At 29.5% G+C, this 21,661-nt stretch overlaps 3 protein-coding genes across 10 annotated transcripts in view; 2 read left to right on the top strand and 1 right to left on the bottom strand.

Moving 5' to 3' along the window:
- The window catches only part of LOC130898439 (uncharacterized protein DDB_G0283697), a 39,690-nt gene extending 36,913 nt beyond the window's left edge, over positions 1-2,777 (top strand). Inside the window, exons 5-8 of the mRNA XM_057807769.1 lie at positions 731-864; positions 988-1,335; positions 1,524-1,717; positions 1,880-2,777. Of these exons, the coding sequence (XP_057663752.1) occupies positions 731-864; positions 988-1,335; positions 1,524-1,717; positions 1,880-2,754 (1,551 nt within the window). The 3' untranslated portion in view covers positions 2,755-2,777. The remainder of the gene's footprint in view (positions 1-730; positions 865-987; positions 1,336-1,523; positions 1,718-1,879) is intronic.
- Positions 418-19,765, bottom strand: LOC130898411 (epidermal growth factor receptor substrate 15-like 1). Of its 7 annotated transcripts, none has more exons than XM_057807695.1 (17): positions 19,708-19,765; positions 18,627-18,671; positions 18,232-18,465; positions 17,672-17,842; positions 17,507-17,617; positions 17,028-17,389; positions 16,598-16,763; positions 16,267-16,509; positions 13,594-13,656; positions 10,862-11,059; positions 10,398-10,580; positions 10,127-10,205; positions 10,006-10,070; positions 9,842-9,949; positions 8,648-8,902; positions 5,952-6,350; positions 418-617 (listed from the first exon to the last, which is right to left on the bottom strand). In XM_057807695.1, the coding sequence occupies exons 1-17, from the start codon at positions 19,732-19,734 to the stop codon at positions 579-581; spliced, it is 2,748 nt and encodes a 915-aa protein (XP_057663678.1). In that variant the 5' UTR covers positions 19,735-19,765; the 3' UTR covers positions 418-578. The 7 variants fall into 7 exon arrangements, with proteins under 7 accessions (XP_057663678.1, XP_057663687.1, XP_057663695.1 ...); XM_057807704.1 differs by having other exon boundaries at positions 19,256-19,709; XM_057807712.1 differs by lacking the exon at positions 13,594-13,656.
- Positions 19,766-20,052: 287 nt separating this feature from the next.
- Positions 20,053-21,548, top strand: LOC130898494 (aprataxin and PNK-like factor). Of its 2 annotated transcripts, XM_057807854.1 has the most exons (5): positions 20,059-20,346; positions 20,397-20,468; positions 20,520-21,004; positions 21,079-21,130; positions 21,184-21,270. In XM_057807854.1, exons 1-5 carry the CDS (start codon positions 20,242-20,244, stop codon positions 21,199-21,201), a joined length of 732 nt encoding a protein of 243 aa, XP_057663837.1. In that variant the 5' UTR covers positions 20,059-20,241; the 3' UTR covers positions 21,202-21,270. The 2 variants fall into 2 exon arrangements, with proteins under 2 accessions (XP_057663828.1, XP_057663837.1); XM_057807845.1 differs by having other exon boundaries at positions 20,053-20,346; positions 21,079-21,548.
- The last annotated feature ends 113 nt before the right edge of the window (positions 21,549-21,661 follow it).

Raw genomic sequence — 21,661 nt, 5'->3', positions numbered from 1 at the left:
TCCGCTCATTTCAATACTCACTTGAATTGAAAAAATGTTTCCTATACCCATTTTGAGTGTGAACTGAACAAAAATGATTATTTCTTGTTTTGCATCATTTGGCCAAATTATTTAATGCCAATTCATTCTACTGAATGTCGAAACATATTTATTTTGAATCCATAGTTAGAAGGGTATCGTATCATTTGCAGTTGAGACTACACTCCACCAACAAACTCTTTAAAATATGACTTGACTTTTGTGTTTATTATTATTGTTGGCTGTAATAGAATGTAATTATACATGAAAGTGTTCCACAATGTGAAGATGTAATTTAGTTTTTTCTTATTTACGACTGCTTTCTGAAAATGTATTTAAAGTGAATGTAACTTTAATAAAATTCTTCATTTAACTCGAATTGTAAATAAATTTGAAACATTTTCAATTTTGTTGTTGTTTTATTTGAAGAAATTTGTAACACATAATTTTTAGAAAGTATAATAGAACATATAAACCTTTCTTCCAGCTCTTTTTTTTCTCTATGTTTCCATTAATTCTAAGGATAAAGTGGCAGCTCGATTTCCAAATAGCAGTTACCATTATTTTTCATCGTTAAATATTATTACATAAGAGGAAGTCTAGAAGAAAATACAACACAATAAATTAAAATCTAGATCAACTAGTTAATACCAGAACCTGTTTATGGATATATTTCTACGTTACTAGTAAAATTCTTATTTTTCGTTTGTAGGTTTACCACCATTGTTTATTTGGAGTAAGATATGATTTCCTATGTGCCAATTATACAGCTTTTGATCAAACTTTATTTAACTGTAATTTCGTCTCCAACGTAGACTGTGAAAATTCCAAGAAATTTTGGAATAGGTAAGAATATGATTATTCAAAATGTATTTGTATTAACTGCAAATTAAACTCAAAATTTATTTAAAACATCTCAAGTTAATGTTGACTCTGTTGAAAATATTTATGACATATTTTAATAATTAGGAACGATGAGCTCTACAAAGCAAAAAGTACTACCCCTCCACCGATTGTCTATACTTTTTATACTCAATCCCCGCCTGTATATACACCACAAGGTTCTTCCATTCGAAGAGTACCACAACGACGTATTCCTGTGTTAGTAAATCCTGCATCAGTTCCAGTAGAAACACCTGCTCAACAAATACCAACTCCAGTTACGCAGTCTGATAATGTAGCAGTTGAAGTACCTTCAAATCTTCCACCACAACCAGCTGTAGTGGAAATTCCATTGGAACCAAGAAGACGAGTCCGACCGCCAATGCGTGTTAGGCCTTATTATGATTATTATGAAGATTATGATGAACCTCCTAGGTAATTTAAAAAATTTATCCATAAATCTACAAATAACATTTAGATCCTAAACCTGGCATTTCACGATACTTATCTACAAGGAATTGATTATATTCTTTTATTTACTAGCTTCCCTATACTGAGTGATCGAGTATTTGGCATTTTATAACGAAACTCAAGCTTAAAATTTGATCAATGCAACATTACAGGTATATAAGAAAAAGACCAAGGCCTAGACCTCTCTACGATGACGACGACTATGAATATTATGATGACCGGTTCTATAGAAGAAATGAAGGTAGAAGAAGAAGGCCATATGACAGACCAATTAGAAGGTACAAAGGTAGAAGAGATAGATACGAGGATGAAGAATATGATGATTACGTGGATGAGGAAGATTCAGGTAACGTAACAGTTTTCAAAAACAAAAGCTTTTTATCAAATTCCATCTACTACAATAACATGTGTAGAATAAATAAATATTTTAAATGAAGTTATACGAAAAACAATGAGTTGATAGATAAATAACATAGTTTCTAAATTCAGTTCTTGTTGTATATTTCAGACAGAAGAAAAATTAACAGAGGGAGTGCGATGTCTGGAAATACTCGATATTTCACTAAAAGGAAACCATCTAGGGTATCCCAAACTTCTGGAAAAACCAATAGACGGCCTATAGTTGACGAAGAATATGAAGATTATGATAAGAAGCCTGCAAATGGTTCACCTAGAAACCGTAATCCCAACAGGCGGCCAGCTTACGAGTATGAAGATGTTGATTTAGAAGAGATAAATCAGAAAACAAATAAAAAAAGTGGTACTTCTGAAATCCCTCTTGACGAATCTAAAACAATTATTAAACCTAATAGTGGTACTATATTCGATCGACCAAGAATAGCCCCAAAAATAAATCTTCCAGTACCGAAAAATGTAGCTGAAAAATATTCTTACAAAGCAATGTCTTCCAAACCGACAATCAAAGAAGTTGATAATTCGAACGAACAAGAAAATGAAGGCGAGCAGGATTCTCCTATTAAATCAGATCAGTCAAGTAATGAAGGTCTGGATGTTACAACAATAAAGGGTAGTTTTAAAAGAACTTTGATTTCAAGGAGACCATCCGATGGAAAAGTCGTTAGATCAACTAAAAAGCCCCCTACAAGTGAAACAGAAAAAGTTGATGAAGAAATTCAAGAAAGTAAAACTAATACGCGACAAATGGCCATCAAGACGAAAAATCAACCATATAAAGAATCTGTAGAATTATCTGAAAGCAGTAAAAAAGAAGTGAGACGTTTAGAAGGTCAAGATCGACAACGAGGAACGACTAAATTTAACAGTATATATAAGACCAGGCATTCTTTAAGCACACCAGAAGCAAGGGAATTCGACAATTCAAACGATTTCACCGACATTGACGATTCAATTAATGAAGCGTAAATAAATTATATCCTAAAGTTGTTCTCAGATTGTTTCAATCATTTTTTTATTCCTTTCCCACAGCGCTGTTCATTTGATGCATATGTAAGCCATTAATCTCAGCTTTTTTTATCCATTCTTGAATTCTAGATTTCACTAGGTCCATTTGCAACCGTAAAATCATATCACCTTATTATTTTCTCTAGACTATAATCTCCTTATGAATTCTAGCAAGCATCGAGCACGAAGAATCCGTTCCATAATTATCAATGGAAGCACTCGATACTTTTCTTAGGTTCTAGTTCTACAACTAGGGATAATTAAATGATAAATGAAATTGTAGGTAAGATTTGTCTACTTATAGAATGGTTGTATAGTATGCTCAAAACTAAAAATTTAAAAAAAATTGTTCACATGCACAAACAAATACCAAAATTTCCATTGGCAAAACGAATTTCAAATAATTTGTTATCCTTACTGTCATTTTTTGAATGTGCCATGATACGGGTATATATTTGTCATGGATTTCATGTTTATATGTAACTTTATTTAACAACAAGTAGGTACATTATAAATTGGAAGATTTTGCTTTGAAGTAACAAATGAGTATAAGACAAAACATAACAGATATATTCAAGTTTACAAAATATTTACATAACTAATATGTTACAAGAAATGAACAAGGTACTAATCAACATTTGTCTATTTAAATATCTACCAAATAATGACTATGATTATTTGCATAGGTGATTTTATTTAATAAATCACTTTTCGATTGTAGCGAAAACATAAAGCACAAATAAGATAATGTTCAATCAAAACATAACAAAATTGAAAAATCTAAATACTATTAACTGATTAAAATTAGAAATAATACCTTACGATTCAATAATTCACTGTGTACGAAAGTCTTATGTCTGTTTGAGAAAGTGTTAACAGAATTAAATTTCTTTAGTGAGTAGTAACCTTCAAACCAAAACTTCGACCTATCCTTTGATTTGAAGGAACCATCTTAATATCTGAGGTGCAATAATAAGTATAGCATACTGTGACACTAACTGTTCATTGCCAAATTTCCTCTTCATTAAATATTAGAAGGAACAGAAGATTGACAAAACAAAAGAAATTGTAAATTAAGAAACTGTTTGATTGATGTATCCACCAAAATAATTGCTTAAACTTAATATTTTGAGTAAATTTAGATTAGCAGAAACTTATTAAGCAGTGTATCGCCAACACTAATTTGTAAAAATATTAATTGAAAACAGCTTTCAAAATGTTTCGATTGAATATGTCTTTTAGACATAAGTTAGCAGTATAAAACATAAATATTTTATATTCAAATAGAAGATAAAACTAAATACAATAAAGTTCTGATTGAACACATCCCTTAAATATATCATAATCATGAAAAATCTATATATCTTTGAATAGAAAAGAAAAATAAATACAATAAATTAAATAGATTCCTATTCTCTAAACTGATTACTAAATATTTTGCATTGATACAGTTTAAGCAGAAATTAAATAAATGCTGGAACAATATTTGACAGTTTCATCTGGTATCCCAGGACCTTAAATAGTACAATACAATTTTTCAGTGACTGCATGTATTACGATGGTAACTACAGTAGTAAAAATTTTCATGCACACTCGGAGACTGCAATATGCAATATTTGATAAGTGATAGAATATGTTGAGAGAAAGTACAAAATGGATAGAAATTTAAAAAAAAATGCATGGAATTCCAGAAAAATTTGAGAATCGTTCAGTGTTTTTAAAGGAATCTTAGATTTTTAGAATTCTCGTTGAACACCTGAATTTAGGATATCGACTACATGAAATGACAAAATATTTGAACCAAGGAATCTGATGATTGAAAGTATGAAACTTATACTTTGAAGGGAACAAGAATGTATTGAAATTTAGTACAAATCAGTTAAATGGAATCTCATTCAAAAATTATTATAAAAAAGTATTGTGCAAGTAAATCAATTTTTTTTGTTCCCTAGAAAGGACAATTTCTGGCTTAGGACTTATGACACATTTTACAGATTTCTTCCTAAACAAATAAGGAAAACTAAAAAATTGTTTTATTCATGGAGTATTGCTTAAAGTAAAGTATTAACAGGTAACTTTCATAAAAATAAAATAAACTGATATGTAGATAAAACTTTTGATGAAATCAATTACACACTACTGTTTCACACTACAGGATATTTTAATAAAAAAGTGGATAACCCGGTATTATATAAAAAAGAATAAATCATCCTTAGAACATCACCATCACAGGGACAATACTATATATTTCTGGGGGTTTCCCATGGGAGAGCTCCTCGTTTCTTATTATATACTAATAATCTAGTTACTTTCCTAACCAAATCTTCAAAACTACTTAAGAATGCCAAACTTTAAATTGGTTCAGTATTATTAAACTATGAACGAATATACAAAGCCATTTCATTGCTTTGGCATTCCTTCAATAATTCATATGTATAGATCTTTCAGGCGAACCAATGGTAGAATAAATTTAATTTTTGAAAGGTAGACAAATGGATATCTACATTATTTTGTTACATCTAGGATGTGAAGTTTTTGCAGCTCAATGGTTCATTAGTGAACAACTAATGTATACTTTCAATTGTTGTTAATTATTACAATATTATTCTTTCAGTCAAAATGAGTTTTGATTTTAGATGGATTTAGAATCATTTGAATCAGGTATGTTTTTCTGCAAAATTTCATTGTGATATATCTTATGAATAAAAAACTTGAGCTGCCAAAGACAAGTCCTACCAACAATATAAAAATAGTAAAGATATTTCATTATTGTATGAAATTTAATTTTCGTTGTCGTCGTGAGTAAAATGAAAAATTAAGTTAAGGGTTCAAGATAAAAATAATATAAATTTGTAATTTGCAATAATATATGTATCTGATAATTGACAGTTCTTTATTAACGATCTTCATCTTAATTATGGGTAATTTTGTTATAAATCATCTTCTCAAAAGAATTGACAAGTTTTTGGTGCAGTCTTATTTCTGAACTGAAGTTAAGTTTATTCAGTATTGATTGGTATTACTTGTTATAAGCTCTTTCAAAATATCGACGATTACATTATCCTGCAGTGCAAACAAAACACAAAATAAAAAATTACATCTACGTCAAGCTTTTGTTTGTGTGATTGATAATATTATTAATCAGGTCAAAGCTATACCTGTTTGCTCTCGGCTTTACTTAAACTTATGGCTAATTCTAGATCAGCCTGCTCCTGCAATTGCCTTTTTCGTCTATCTTCTTCTAATTTAATACTTTCTCTAGCAGCCCACGCTAACTGTTGGTCCTCACTAAACGTTTCAGTAATGGTGGGCGCAGAAGCTCTACCACTAGAATCAACAAATGGATCGCTACTAGGTAAAGGTACTGATTGACGACCATCCAGGCCAAAAGGGTCGAATTTTTCTTTCTCTTCGATCTTCTTAACAGGGGCTGGCTGCTCGTCATCGAATGTAATGTTACATGGATCCTCGTACCGATAATTTTGAAATGGGTCATCGGTAAAATCGAGAACACTAGAAGACTGTGCTTGGACCTTTGCAATCGGCTTATCATTAAACTGAAGAGGATACATGAAGATTATTAAGGCTGAAATTGTTAGTTAAGAATTGTTAGTGGGGACCCTGTGTTTAACGGCACCTGAAATTTTAGTTAATACTTGCTACTACATCCATAACATCATGCATGTGCTGGATTGCTAAAAATGCAAGCATATAAAATGATAAACTGAAAATATGAATTTTTTATATATTTTATCCTGTGCTTTAATGTTGCATCAAACTAAAATACATTTTGTATACTAAATTATCAAATTCAAATAGTTGAGAAGTAATTAGGAATGACACCATTTGGTGGACTGGAAAAGAATTTGAAAAGCATCAGTACTATTGTGGAGAAAAATTCTATACATTTTGGATTGTGTTTTAAAATGCATTTTGTTAAATAAATATTGTGAATCACTCATTACGGTGCTGTTTACTTATTTTATTATTGATTAGCTTTGATACTAAACTCATTATAACAATAACAAACTTGCCAACATTTGGGTTCTAATAAATTATGGTAAAATTTGACAGTTTAAAATTAAACAAGAACTTAATATAAAGTTCATTTTTGTATGATGTTAACAGCAGTTGTAAATGATCTAAGCATCAATGCAACATTAAATAATTTGTTTCACATTTTGACTGATATATGTATTCTTGTTAAACCCAAAATGAAGTGACACTTGACTACATGGATAAGTCATTTTATTATAGAGCCATTAAACACTCAATAAAATTGACAGAAAACAATAAAATATTTCGTATATCTTTACTAGGAACATAAATCAAATCAATTTGAAGACAGTTGTGAAAATGTTAAAAAATATAACAGATAAGCAATTTGCTTTTCTATCACTGTTTTGTTTTGTACACTATTTTAGGCTTTTAAATCAAGTATTAAGAATAATATTAAAGACTATTCATGTTCATAGCAATTTTTTGTATTAAAAAAAAAAAAATAATAAACGCAGGGCCAATAAAAAATGTTAGAATAAAATGAAAGCATACCATGAAGTTACTGGAAAAGCCACAAAGTAAGTGGCTTAGAAATGGATGGGTTTGGATTGATGGGAATTGTAACTGGGTATAATGTACCAAAGGACAGCGGTGCAGGCACTACAACAATTAATTTTGATTAAATAGATAATTGAAAATAAATAAATAACAATTTTCTCCATAGAAAGTTACGGTCTTTTTTTTCAGAAATATTATAATACACAGGTACTCATTTTTTATTATATAATTAACTATGATTCAAAGATCAACTAACGAAAATGACATTTTAGTTTATTCCCTGTTATATTAAATTGATATTAATTTTTTTTGATAACTTATACATTGGTATATACATTAAAACTATGTTCATATCCATGTTTCTATTTCTCTTCTACTCTTTCATGATTATTAACGTAATGAATTACTTTGTATGTTAGCATTTTTATATATTTTTTGTGTATTTTCAATCATCTCAGCAAATATTGAGTCTATACAAAACAAAAACATTTTATTTCAGTAGTTACAAATATTACATCAGTTGTTAAAAAGTTACTCAAAAAATCTCTAGTGTCCTATTATGTCTACTTGCTAAAAATTATTAACGTCGATAAACAATGTTTTCAAACTTTTTGTTTTGTACAGATTAAATATTTTGTGAATTTCTTAAAATACCAGAACATCAAAAAGTATGAAACTTAAAAACCTGTTTAAGCTTAGACTAATGGAAAAGAAAAAAGAAGAGAACTTCTAAAACTACTAAACTTGATCACGTGTTATATTCTTTTCACCCTCTATTAATTTGATAATAAGTTACTTTTCAATATTCATGATTTTAAGAGAACCTCTAAAGATAATTCAAATGTTACCTAAAGTATGTTAACTCTACGAGCTTAAGCAGTATAGCACATTGAAATATTATCTGCCTTTTGTTACTCTTAATACGAATATAAATAATAATTGATAATAAATTCTGTGAGCAGAGTTTTTGTTAACATTTATCTAAATGCATGAAGCATTTCAAAGTTAGTTACAAGTCGTTTTCTACCACAAACTAACTTAATATTTTTGTTTACATTGCTCTTCAAATTACTAATTTTTTCAAATCCGCATCACAAAAGTCTAAAGTAATATGTTAACTAAATAGCTGGTCAGGTTATATTCTTGAAGGTTTTTAAATTAGAATGGCAAAATACAAACAAAGCATCAGTTTTGGATTTGAATTATACGAGTACTTTATGCAAAATATGAATCACCTTCATTTACACTGAACAACAAATAACAATTAAAATGTACATTATATGCTCTTAAGGCATACCTTAGCATCAAAATCCGAAAAATCAGCAAATCCACCTCTGTTTCCGAAAGGATCACTACCAAAGGCGTCAGCTTGTTGAGATTTTTTCAAGTTTGGTGGTTGTGGCCTAGGCGGAGCAGGTCGCGGCGGAGGGTTTTTACTCTTCTTAGGAGGTAAAGCGGGACTAGGACTGCTGGGTCGGGGTGGAGCCGAACCATCTCTTGTTGGTGCATGCAATATTGCAAAAGGATCACAACCAAATGGATCTTTATCAGCCTAAAATAAAATTGTAATTATGGCTTACATACGAATGCTATAAATATATGAAGTTATAAAATGAATGGAACAATTTATGACCTAAATTAATGATATCAAATTACCTCTGTGGTTAGGCAAATCATCAAATATGGGGCAGTGGTTTGGGGTACTAGAACTAGTCTGAGTACTACGAGGAACAATCTCTCAAAGGTACGAAGACTGGCCTGCATAATGTGGAGCTGGGACCATGAAATCATGCCCAACAGCTGCTCTAGAAGTGATTATAAATCTCCCACCTCCCCTAAATAACCTAAACCTATATAATAACCAAACCTAGAACATGCCTCAGGATGATGCATTGAAAAAGTTTAGCTTTAAGAAAAAAATTACCTCAGTACTAAGCTGTAGAAGTTAGTGGGATCAAAACACCATAGAAGAAATGAACAGAAATGCCATTAAGTGTACAGGCTCAGAACCAAAAATTCTGAAAGCATGGTGAACACCACGCATTTTTCAAGCAGAAATTTATGCAACTGAAAAATGTATTCAGTTCAATCTAGAGAGGAAGTATTGCAAACAGGAGATCATCATCCTGTCCAATAGCCAACCAGTCATTAAAGCTTTGAGCTCCAATATCATGAAATCCAAACTCGTTTGGGATTGCCTACGCAATTTAAACGAGCTAGGCAAAAAATAAAGTTACCCTACTATAGATTATGGGATACACTAGAGTGAACGGAAATAAAATAGCTGATAAGCTCACTAAAGCGGGGACAGACAAGCCCTTCATGGGACCTGAACCTTTTTGTGGTATCAGCTACAAAACAATATAAAAAGCATGGAAAAGAAGGTAGATAAAAGCAAAACCAATTATTGGGACAATCTACAGGGGATGAGATAGATAGATCCTTTGGGTCTCAGTGTTTAAGATACCCCAATATCTACATACATACATACCTCTGTGGTTGCAGATTTATTTTGAGGATTATCAAATGCATTAAAGGGATCATCTTGTCCACTATTTGTCGAAAATGAACCTCCAAAAGGATCCGAGGAGAACGTATTCTAAAAATAAATTATGGTAATGCCAGGTTTCATTTCAAATAGTATCATCTACTTACGTTCGTTTCCGAAAATTTAACAGAGAACTGATCGTTGGAAAAAGCATCCTGCTTCTTGAAAGGATCTGCAATGTAAAGTTATTCTAAATATGTATTATTAATGTCAGTAGACAGAGCTTACCGTTTTGAAAAGGATCTACATCAAATCCAACAGAAGAATGACCATTTTGGTTACTGAATGGGTCAATATCAAATCCATTCTAACAAAAATTGAAAAACATAAGAAACTATTAATAACTGGGCTTTATATTAAATCTTGATTGAAAATATTTTAGTTTTCATTTTTTGGATCTTTTCAAAGAATGGTAATATGAAATTTTCAATAGAAATAGAATTAAAAATATCTAATTTGTTAGGCATTCATCTAAATACATGTAAAGTGAAAATTTTACCTGAGTCTTTGTTTCTTCATCCAAAATCTTCTTATATTCAGAATTCCTAAATTCAGGTTTGATTTTAAGTAGACCGTCGGGTATTTGGGAAATATCATTTGTCTCAATTGTGGAATCACATGCTGAAATAGCATCATTCATTTGTCGTGTTTGTTCTTGTAGTTGTGTTATCAAAGCTTTTGCCTAAATAGAATAAAATGTTACAATATACTTTAAAAACCATTTTAAAATACAATATTCTCACTCTATAGAAGTGATCTTTAAACAAATCAAGTTTCTCGAATTAATGTCCCTATTTGAACTAACCTAGACATACTTTTTTTATTTTTGTACTAGTCTACATCATAATTAGAGCTATAAGCCACCGTTAATATCTCCAAGTTCATTTGGTATATTTTTAATAATAATAAGAAATTAACATAAATATTAACTGTGTTGGAGAAGATAATGGAAAATATTCTTACCTGACTGATACTCAATTGTGTATCTTGTAAACTCAGAGAAAGAGTTTTCAATTTATTTATACTTTCTGCCTTTTGTTTTTCTAAACGTTCTTCTTCTGCACGAAGTCCTTCTAATTGTTCTTTTTTACTATTCAATTCAGTTTCCTGAGTTTTCACCATTTCTGCTTGTTCTGCAGCTTGAACTCTTAACTTGTCAACCTATAACGAAATCAGTTATGTACAATAAATATATCATCTATTTTGATAACAATAAACCTTGAACACATTTGAATATTGGAAGATTCAATTTTTTTACTACTACTAAAATATCTTTCCAGATGAAGAAAACAAAATCTGCTGAAGTTCTTAATATCAATATTTTAGAGGTACCGCATCGCGATTTTCAATTTCCCATAAATTACAAGGAATTTTTTTTTTTTGAAATTTCAATGTATTTCAAAAAATTATTGTATAGTAACGAGGAATAGATATTTTTTAGGAAATTAAACGGCCTACTGAAATAATTTTTCGTCAAGTCAACTCGGTTAAAAGCTATTCCAAGATCAACCTAAAATAATATATGATGACTTTCACAATCTTTTATAGTTTTTTACAAAAAAATGTCTTGAATAGATAAAACAACATATTTTTCGTGATTTTTCCCATTTTTACTTACCAAATATATTGAGAAAAACTAATGTTATATAGCACGATTCGAATGAAAGCGTTGAAAACTGATTTCAAATGACAAATAATTAAATAATAAGACATAATCGCTTCAAAAATCTTTACATTGAAATCAGTTTTCAACGCTTTACAAAATCGACAGGTTTACAAAATAAATTTTCACTGCATCTTTTTCATAGCACATTGTTAATCTTCTAAAAATTATGTACAATAAGTTTGGATAGTAATAAGAAAAAAAAATTATGACCTAAATGAATGATATCAAATTACTTCTGTGATTAGGCAAATCATCATATATGGGGCAGTGGTTTGGGGTACTAGAACTAGTCTGAATACCACGAGGAGCAATCTCTCGAAAGTACAGAGACTGGGCTGCATAATGTGGAACTGGGACCATGAAATCAGCCGCTCTAGAAGCGATTCTAAATCTCCCACATCCCATCATAGTACTGGAAAGGGTGACAGAAAAAACATCACTTAGAATGTTAGGGAGAAATATCTAAATAATGTCCAAACCTAGGACATGCCTCAGGATAATGCATTGAAAAAGCTTAGCTTTCAGAAAAAAATTACCTCAGAGAATCAGATTTAGAAGATATGTCTTGTACACCGCCAGACATTTTAAAATTAGCGGCTAGCGCTACAGAAAATCTCCTACCTAAGTCAAAAGGTAAATATGGTGTACAAAAGTTTTATGGATTGGCAACTGGCACAAAAAATATCTTTTTCTGAAAATGTTATCCTAGTGTATTTTGTACATTGAATATTTACCATAGTATCCACCTAGACACTTACATGAAGTTACAGGCATTTTTAAAACGTCATTCCGAGGACCATCAACCTAAAAAATCTAAAACTTTTACGCCCGAAGAAGTCAGTAAATTTATTAAAGAAGCGCTAGATCATACCTATCTAATGACAAAGGTATTCTTACAATAACGTAATTTTCAGCTTAGAACTTTCCAATTTAATCAAATTATTTTTAGGTAACCTTAATCCTGGGGCTAATGGGAGCGTGCCGATCTAATAAATTATATTCTATGAAAATACCACCTTTTACAAAAACAAAAATTCCTAGATCATTTACTGTATCAGGTGAATTTTACGATATTTGCAAAAAGTATATAAATCTTCGCCCATCTCATGCTAAATGCCTATAATTTTTTTTAAATTATCAAAATGGCAAATGTACTATTCAAAGAGTAGGCATTAACAAATTATCTTTGCTATGTTACCATTTGCGTTAGCGCAGGAGGTGACATTACAGCAGTAAAGCAGTTAGGGGGATGGAAATCAACCAAAGTTGCCAAAGGTTATATAGATGACAACAAAACCAATAAAATAAAAACAGGAAATCAGTTTTCAAACGAAATTAACAAACATTATACTAGCTCTAATTATAATGAAAAACCTTGTACTAGCTCTAGTGCCGGTCCAAGTCCCATGATTTTCAATCAGACTCAGATGACTGACAAAGTTATCCCTGGCATGAAGTTTAACAATTGTAATGTAACTAATAATAATAATTATGTAATGAACATAAATTTATTGTGTATTAATAACGTTACCATTAATAAAAAATAATGTTCATTTGAAATGTATTTTGGATTATTTTAATAAACTTATATATAATACTATTTCACTGCATCTTTTTCATAGCATGTTGTTAATCTCCTAAAAATTATGTACAATAAGTTTGGATAATAATAAGGAAAAATGACACATAAGGTATGATAATCTGAGAAATAATTCACTGGGTTGATTATAGTTCTCGGCAATGATTAAAATGAATAAAATGGATCATCACTTTAGCAACAAATTTAAAGCAATTACTATTTGTAAATAAATATAGTTCTGTGTTTATTATATTTAACAGTAATACACTAAACACTTAAAATGACAAAGCAATAGAGCTGCCAATACACATCTCTCCATTAACATTATTACAATGGTAATGAGAAATATTAAATTCATTCATTTTGCATGACATTTATCTTCAAAATGGGAACCAAAGTTATAAAGCCAAAAAGCATGCAAATGTCCAGAAAAAAATTTAAACCACATACCTTTGCTGACTGATCTTCAAACTCTTTATTAACGCTTTCTATTTCCCCATCCACCTGTGATTTCTAGCAAAAAAATCAATGCAACATGCCATTCTAACTAAAATTGTGCAAAAAATATTCAATGGTAAACAACACCTCTATCCTTGCAATTCAAACGTATATACATATATATATATTCTATATACAATTTATTGTTATTAATCTACTATGCGGCAATGTTATTTACAAATGAATTAAATTACTTTTCAATTATTAGAGAATGTTGAATGACAAACTTCTGTCAAAAATTTTGATAAAACTCTAGCGAAATTACCAACTACAATATTTTTGGTGGATCTTTCTTAACTATTTTTTAGTAATGGTGCAGTAGAAATGTTTTATTCAAGCGTGATTTACAGGCATTAGCCATTCTAAGGAGCAATACCAATGGTCCAATCAATAAGAAATTATTAAATATTTTAATAAATTCATAACTTTGCATACAAAAACAGATGAAACAGGATGATAATGCTTTGTTTTTGCTCAAAAAATTATTGAAGGTCATACACAATGCTAATTTTTACAGTTTGTAAGATAATATTTCAATTTGTATCATTAATAAATCAAAATAATAACATATGCTGATGATATAACTCTAATAGTAAGGGAATGAAAAAGTCTTAAGGACATATAAGACTAAATTGTAAGAGAGGCAGGTAAGATGATTGAAAATAAGATACAAGAAACAGTAAAGACAGGTGACTATCTTCGAAGTAGCCGGCACCTTTAAATACTTTGGAACGACTGCAAAAGCACAAAGAATGAGACAAGGCAAAGAATTCATGCAGGATATAGGGCATCCAATAAGTACAAAATCATAATGCAGAGCATGAGAATAAGCGGAGCAACCAAATTAAGAGTCTACGAGACTGCGATAAAACCAATAGTTACATATGCCATGGCAACTATGAGACTAACAAATATGGACAAAGAACAACTAAAGATATATGAGAGGAGAATTATTAGGAAAATTCATGGACCAGTAAAAGTTGAAAATAATTAGTATAGAGAACTTACGCACTATGAAATTAAGAATATATTTTAGAAAATGAGGATATAGTAAACACAATTAAAGCAAAAAGAATACAATGGTACGAACACATCAAAAGAATTGATAAACAACAGGGAACAAGGAAAATTACAGATTGGAGACCGAGACCAAACAAAGATTGCCAGAAAGACCAAAAAAATAGATGAGAAGATCATATTGTACAAGATATTCAAAGTCTAGGAGTACGTGACTGGAACAAACAGATGCATAACAGAAAGAATTGGAGAACAATAGTCAATGCATCAAAAATATGTGTTAAGCTGTAATTAAGTAGTGATAAAAACCACAAAAATGCGGGATCAAAATAGCCCAATCTGAGCGGCTACAATTCTAAATAGAATATATATAAATATTGAAAAATGAGCTGGTTTTGCCCAAAACCATTAACGTATTACAATCAATTAGTTACTGGAAATTTACAGGAGTCCACTTCAAAATATTGTAGAAATTCTTTTTGTTCATAATTTTTAGTAGTATAATTTATTAATATACATTTCAAAATAAACTATTAAAATCATGTTGACAATCCACCATTCAGATTGAAATTTCCCTTTTCTAATAAGACAAAAAAACTTATAATACCAATATATACAGAATGGGTTGTTTACCATTAAAACAAGAAAAAACAAAACTTTGCTTTCAAACGTCTTCATTGTTATTCATATATTACACCATGTACATTCCCCAAATCTAGAATGTTTGGCATGATTCTATATTTTCATATCAACTAGTTTCATCCTACCTCACCAGATATTAATATACAACTAATAACAGTGCTCCAATAAATATTTTTAGGGAAATTAAATTATGATTGTCAGTTTTAACTATACAGTTTTAAATACAGTTATTGAATTTCTATATGTTACAATGCATTTATATGACTTGTTATAACCTCATGTGTTAAGTTGTGACAAGTTTGAACCCAAATATATTTGTTAGTGTGATACTATAGTCGCTTTAGTGATATCAAATAACATATATCTTGAGCAATGCACCAAGTTTCACTTTGAGCTAAAAATGTAACAAGAAAGCCCACGAAAAATTATTCTATCTATGGTGATGATATGAATTGAAATAAATCAGATAAGAAAAGATCTAAACATTTTGGCATTAAAAATGTAATAAGCATATTTCAGTATTCAGCTTTTCTTTACTTCAACATGTCATTAAACAAAAATCTTTGTTTTTATTAAAAAAGTGTTTAAAAAAAGATAATGGATAATAGTCAATGTAGTTGGAGGACCCAGAATGCATCTTGCTGGACAGGATTGATATATAGTATTAGATTCACCTAACTTTAATGGGAATGAATTTATATCTTTTATTAAATGAAATCAAAGTATACACAAATAATGCAAGAATACATTAATTGAAAAGATCCATTTTAATATTAATTGTAAATTAGAAGAAATATCACATTAATATCTAGTTGAAATGAATAATTAGAATCGAACTAAATGATAATTATGAACAATACCAAAAGCAAATCACAAATCAACTATGTTCAAAAACAATAGAGATATAACAACAGAAACATTAGCAAAGCAAAAGACTACTTAAAATGAAATGTACATCATTAGTACCTGTGCTTTCAAATCGTTAAGTCGTTTTTGTGCTTCTCCTTTCTGATTTTCTAATTGTTTCAAAGTAGCCGCCAAAGTATCTAATTCACTTTGAAGACTCTTTATTTCTCCACTCTTAATTTTTAGGTCAGCCTCTTTCTGTGTAATATCTGTCTCTAATAGTAATTTTTCTCTAGATAGTTCTTCTATATCTTTGGTAATCATGTCTAATTCTGGATTTGAGTACCTAGTATTATTATTTTCCTACAAGATAAACATAGGTAATGAAAAAACATGATGTATATTTATTAGCTTTAGATAAATAAATAAACTTAGCATCAAAAATATTTACCACAAGGCCATCTATTGGTTTGCTATTACGAAAACTGGGAGGTACCATTTCAGCTGTTAAAGTGACAGGAGGTTCAATGCCTTTTAAGCATCTAGCAATCAGCCACATAGCCAATGCAAATTGTTCATCGTTTAGTTTACCAATTTGTTTAATATCACAAAGGGCCCTACAATTGGATATTGCCAAAATTAAAGGAATTAATTACACATTTTGGTATTTAAAATGAATAATTTTGTAATATAATTTAAGTCTTTAGTATTAATCACTGATGACTGAAACAATCTCATATATGAGATATCTTCATTATCATTTTTTGGAAGAGTTCATGTAAAAATTTATATTGTTATTTTGTAATATTGTATAATATGTATAAATATTGTAATATTTATATTGTAAGTTTTGTGGAATTAGATATGGATGAAATACTTACCAGATATGAGCTAAAATTGGTTGTGGTACTCCAGACTGCAAAAATATATCTTTAATTTCATGTCCATTCACAAAACCGTCCTTGTCAATATCACTTTTCATAAAAAGAGCATCTGATTTCTCTTTTTCTTCATTGGATACTACCCAATTCAGAAGTGGTGGTATAGGTGCCATATGAGAAACTGTTTTGGTTGGTATGGGAGATATTGATGTTGGTATTGTCAAAGGCGGAAGATCAGTTTTAACAGCTTCTTTATTTTTAGCCAAAGTGCTTGTTTTTGCAGATACTTGTTCCAATAGTTCGGGAGGTAAAGTGGTAGGAATAGCATACCTATCAAGAGCTTTGTAAACTAAATGCATGGCCTAAAAACATAGGTATTCTTAAGCAAGTGAAATAGGAGTGAAATAGATCATGATATTTTTCTAGTAAAGTGATAGAGTTAATATATTTGACAGGAACATTTGAAACAGTTTACTCACCACTACAAATTCATGCCTATTTAGCATACCATCTTTATCTTGATCAGCTAGATCCCAAATTTTTCCTAAAGTTAAAAATGGTAGTTTTGACTCCATTAAGAGATTTTTGACCTGAAAATTTTAATTTGTTAACAAATTTCCATAGGACATGTTCATCTTATTTACCTTATTTCCAGGGATTAGTCCGTTTGCGGGTTGCAATGAATCGAATAGCTTATCATATTTATCTCTTTCTGAAGGTTTTATAGTCCAGTCTACAGATGTTTGTATGTTGGATGTGATTAAAGAGCTTCTTGGAGGTGGAGGTTTAGAAGGTTTAGGTAAGGGAACATCTCCCTGAAAGAAAATTTTTATTGAAATTGATAGTAAATAAATAGATCTCTTGGTGGATATAAAAGTTGACAAATATATTCATTTTCACAATTCAACTTTTTAGAGAGAAGTAAAACATGTACAAATATTTAGTTTGATAAAATTTTTACATGAAAAATATATTATTTGTAATATAATAACAGAATAAAGGAAAAAATATCAACCTTATAGCGAATGGTTCCTATTTACTTATAATTTGAAAAATGCTTTGAAAATTGAGTTTGTAAAAGGTATGTGTCATTATTATAACAAGTGCATGTGACAAAGGTTTTTATGTCATATCCCAGGTGCAAAGAAGTGGATACATTTTAATAAAAATACCCATATAATGACTTAAATGAATGATACCTTACCATTTTAGGAGGTGGAATATCCATATTAATATTGGATATATTCAAATCATGTCCATTTTGAACCAAAGCAACTAATTTCAAAGCAATGAATATTCCTGTTTTATCCAAGCAACCTCTCCCGCCAGGATCTGACATGTCCCATATTTTAGAAAGAATAACATCACTTAATCCAGACTTCTTGAGGAAACGAGCAGCTTCCATACCACCAACGGTTCCATAGCCTTTTGGATCAACCTTTAAATTGAAAATTAAATCAACATCTATAATGCTCATTTTAGATATTACACAAATATTTTATAAACTCAATATCCATCCTGCTATTAATTAAGCCCCTAAAGACTGGAAAAGTAATCAATAAATTAAGAAAATGGTATATTAAACTAAATTAAACTTACCACATTATAATAAGCTTCATATATGGCACTATTATTTCCTGCTACCTGCAAGCAATACATAATTTTGTGAGACAACTAACTAAATTTGTTCATTTAATGGATGATTATGTTTGCCACAGTACCTTTTGACTGAGCCATATCTCATAACTACAGATTGATATGAATGAATAAATGTAATTTTTGTAGATTATATTGTTCTAATACAAATACTAAAGCAATCACTTTACATTTAATGTAGTTTAGGTTTGACTGCATTCAGTTTTTTTAAATTTAAGTTATTTGAAGAGTAAATCTCAGATTTTCTCCTTATCACACTAGTAATATTATGATCATTTAAAATTTATTTGGAAGCATAAACAATTTCTAGAAAATAAATCATATCTATTTTAAAATCCTTAATAGATCCATTTGTTAATCCCAGATATTTGAAAAAGTAATAGTTATTACATAAATAAAAACTGGTTAATTACTAAATCACATATTGGTTCTGAGAAAGTATATAAATGTATACTTGTTTAGGCAATCAATTGTTCGAATTAAATCTATTAAATGGTAATTTTATATGAAACTCGTGAAGTAATAGTATTAATGATTGATTTATATATTAAAAATAATCAATAATTACATACCCATGTCTCCTTCATTTAGAAGTTTATTAATTTACGCACACAAATATTGAATATTTAACATGTTCTAATCACGATCAATGGTAATATTGTAAATATTTGAAAACCGATAATGTATTTGTACTATTGTTATTGATATTTTGAAGTACCTATCTGTTTTATCGTATGTCAAGGGTGTGACAGAATTTTATATTTATTACCCATACGTACATTACGAGAATTTGTAATAAAAATACAATAAAGCTACGAAACTCTATGCTACTTATTTAAAGTTTGAAAAATTTTGTTAGTTTCATACCGCCCACTATAAGACATAGTCATCAATATTCTTACTAGACTTCAAAATACTATTTAAATCATAATGAGTTAATAGACACTAGTTTTCTATATTTGTAGCGTAATTCCAATAAATAATTTACACACTATACACATACATTGTTAAAAATTACACCTACCTGTGTAGGAGACGGCAACGCAGCCATCTTTTCGAATAATACTAAAAAAATTCTGATTGGTCACAAATTCAACCAATTACAGAAAAAATCAATAATTTCTTATTCTTTAATATAACAAAATAGGATCGTTCCTAATGAATAAACTCAGCTATTGACACTAATTATTCCAAATGACAAATCTAAATGCACAATTGAAAATTTGATAATTACAATATATTTTAGAACTATTCATAATTTGTAGTATTATAATTTGGATATCTCCAGTAATCATAAAAAAAGAAGAATACCAAAGCAATACTTGTCAATTGTCAAATATTTAGTAATATTGTTTTGGTAACCATGATTTTTTAATTAAGTCAATTAATGTCAACTCTATTTATCAAAACTAACATTGTATTTATGTAGTTTCTTTGATAAACATAAACTTTAGTTTTGGTTTACTTTTGGTCCTGGATACAATAGCCGAATTATTGAAACATGCGACAGAAAGTGTAAATGTACCCATAGCAATTTCTTAGAATAAAGATTATTAGAATGACTATACTAAATATTTATAAAGAAGGGGACAAAAATTTTTCTAATGAACTTTTGTGTTTAGAAGATGGTTTTCACTATATTGGAAGGAACAGTCCCATTATTGTAAGAGTATTATACATGTTGACGATAGTTTTTATAATTTTTTATTACAGTGTAAAGATCATCGAATTTCTAGAAAGCATGCACTTATTACCATTCATAGAGGTGGTGCTACAATTCAATCTGTGAGTTACTATAAAGCTAATCCAATTTCGAATTAATGAAATATTTTCCAGACACATGAAAACCCAACATATTTTAAATCATCAGAAGATGGCCCAATTGAAGTTTTGACACATAAGAATACAATGGATTTGAACAATGGCAACCAGTTTGCTCTTCTAGAAAATTATATTTGGTTCACTGTTAAAATTAGTGCTGAACAAACAGCACCTACAATTGTAAATGATAGAAAAAGAGTACATAAAGATAATATTTCAGTCAATGAAAAACGAATAAAAACTGAAAATGAATGTGCTTCATATCATAATGTTAACTCATATCTCACTACTTTACCAACTGTGAATTATACAGATTCAGAGGCAACTAAGAAATTTGTTGAACTGGAAACTCCTTTAAAGATAAAACAAGAACCAATTGATATAGTGCCTTATGTTGATAGTGAAACCAAGGTAGATGATAACAAAGACCATGTACTCAGTACCTCCAATACATTAAATATTGGAAGAGAATGCTGTTGGTACGGTAGAAAATGTTACAGGTAATTAGATTCAGTTAGAATTTTTTTTGTTTGTGTAAATAAAAGGAAAATGATTTAAAAATCCAAATTTTCAGAAAAAATCCAGACCACAGAGCAAAGTTCAGTCATCCTTGGGACAATGATTATGTAAGTGATTCCAATAACAGACCTGATTGTCCATTTGGTATTTATTGTTATAGAAGATATGCCATGCATAGAAGACAATTCAAACATTTTGGTCCACCAGCGCCTAGACCTACATTTGCTAAAATCAATTATCATTATCCTCATAATTTAAAGTGATTGTGATGTAGCGCAGATTTAGAAAAGTTTTTCAAGATATTGATTTTTTTAATGATTAAAATTATACACTTTTATTATAAACTTTATTAGAAAACTAATTATCATAAAGTTTTATATTTTAGATACGTTTATATAAGTTGAAATACATTTTATAAATATTGTAATATTATATATATATTGAATATTTAGTGATTTATAATTGATATATATTTAGCTGATCATAGGTGTACACATTACATGTTTTTGTTAGATGTTAATGTTGTTTTATTGAATTTGCACTATTTCTATATACATTTCTGTATACTTATTCTTACAGACATTTCCGAATACCCGTTTTTACCACAACCAGTATTTAAAAAAACTAGAAAATTTTGA

This window comes from Diorhabda carinulata, chromosome 1, assembly GCF_026250575.1.
Source record: "Diorhabda carinulata isolate Delta chromosome 1, icDioCari1.1, whole genome shotgun sequence".
NCBI lineage: Eukaryota > Metazoa > Arthropoda > Insecta > Coleoptera > Chrysomelidae > Diorhabda > Diorhabda carinulata.
This window is presented reverse-complemented; position numbering and strand designations above follow the sequence as displayed.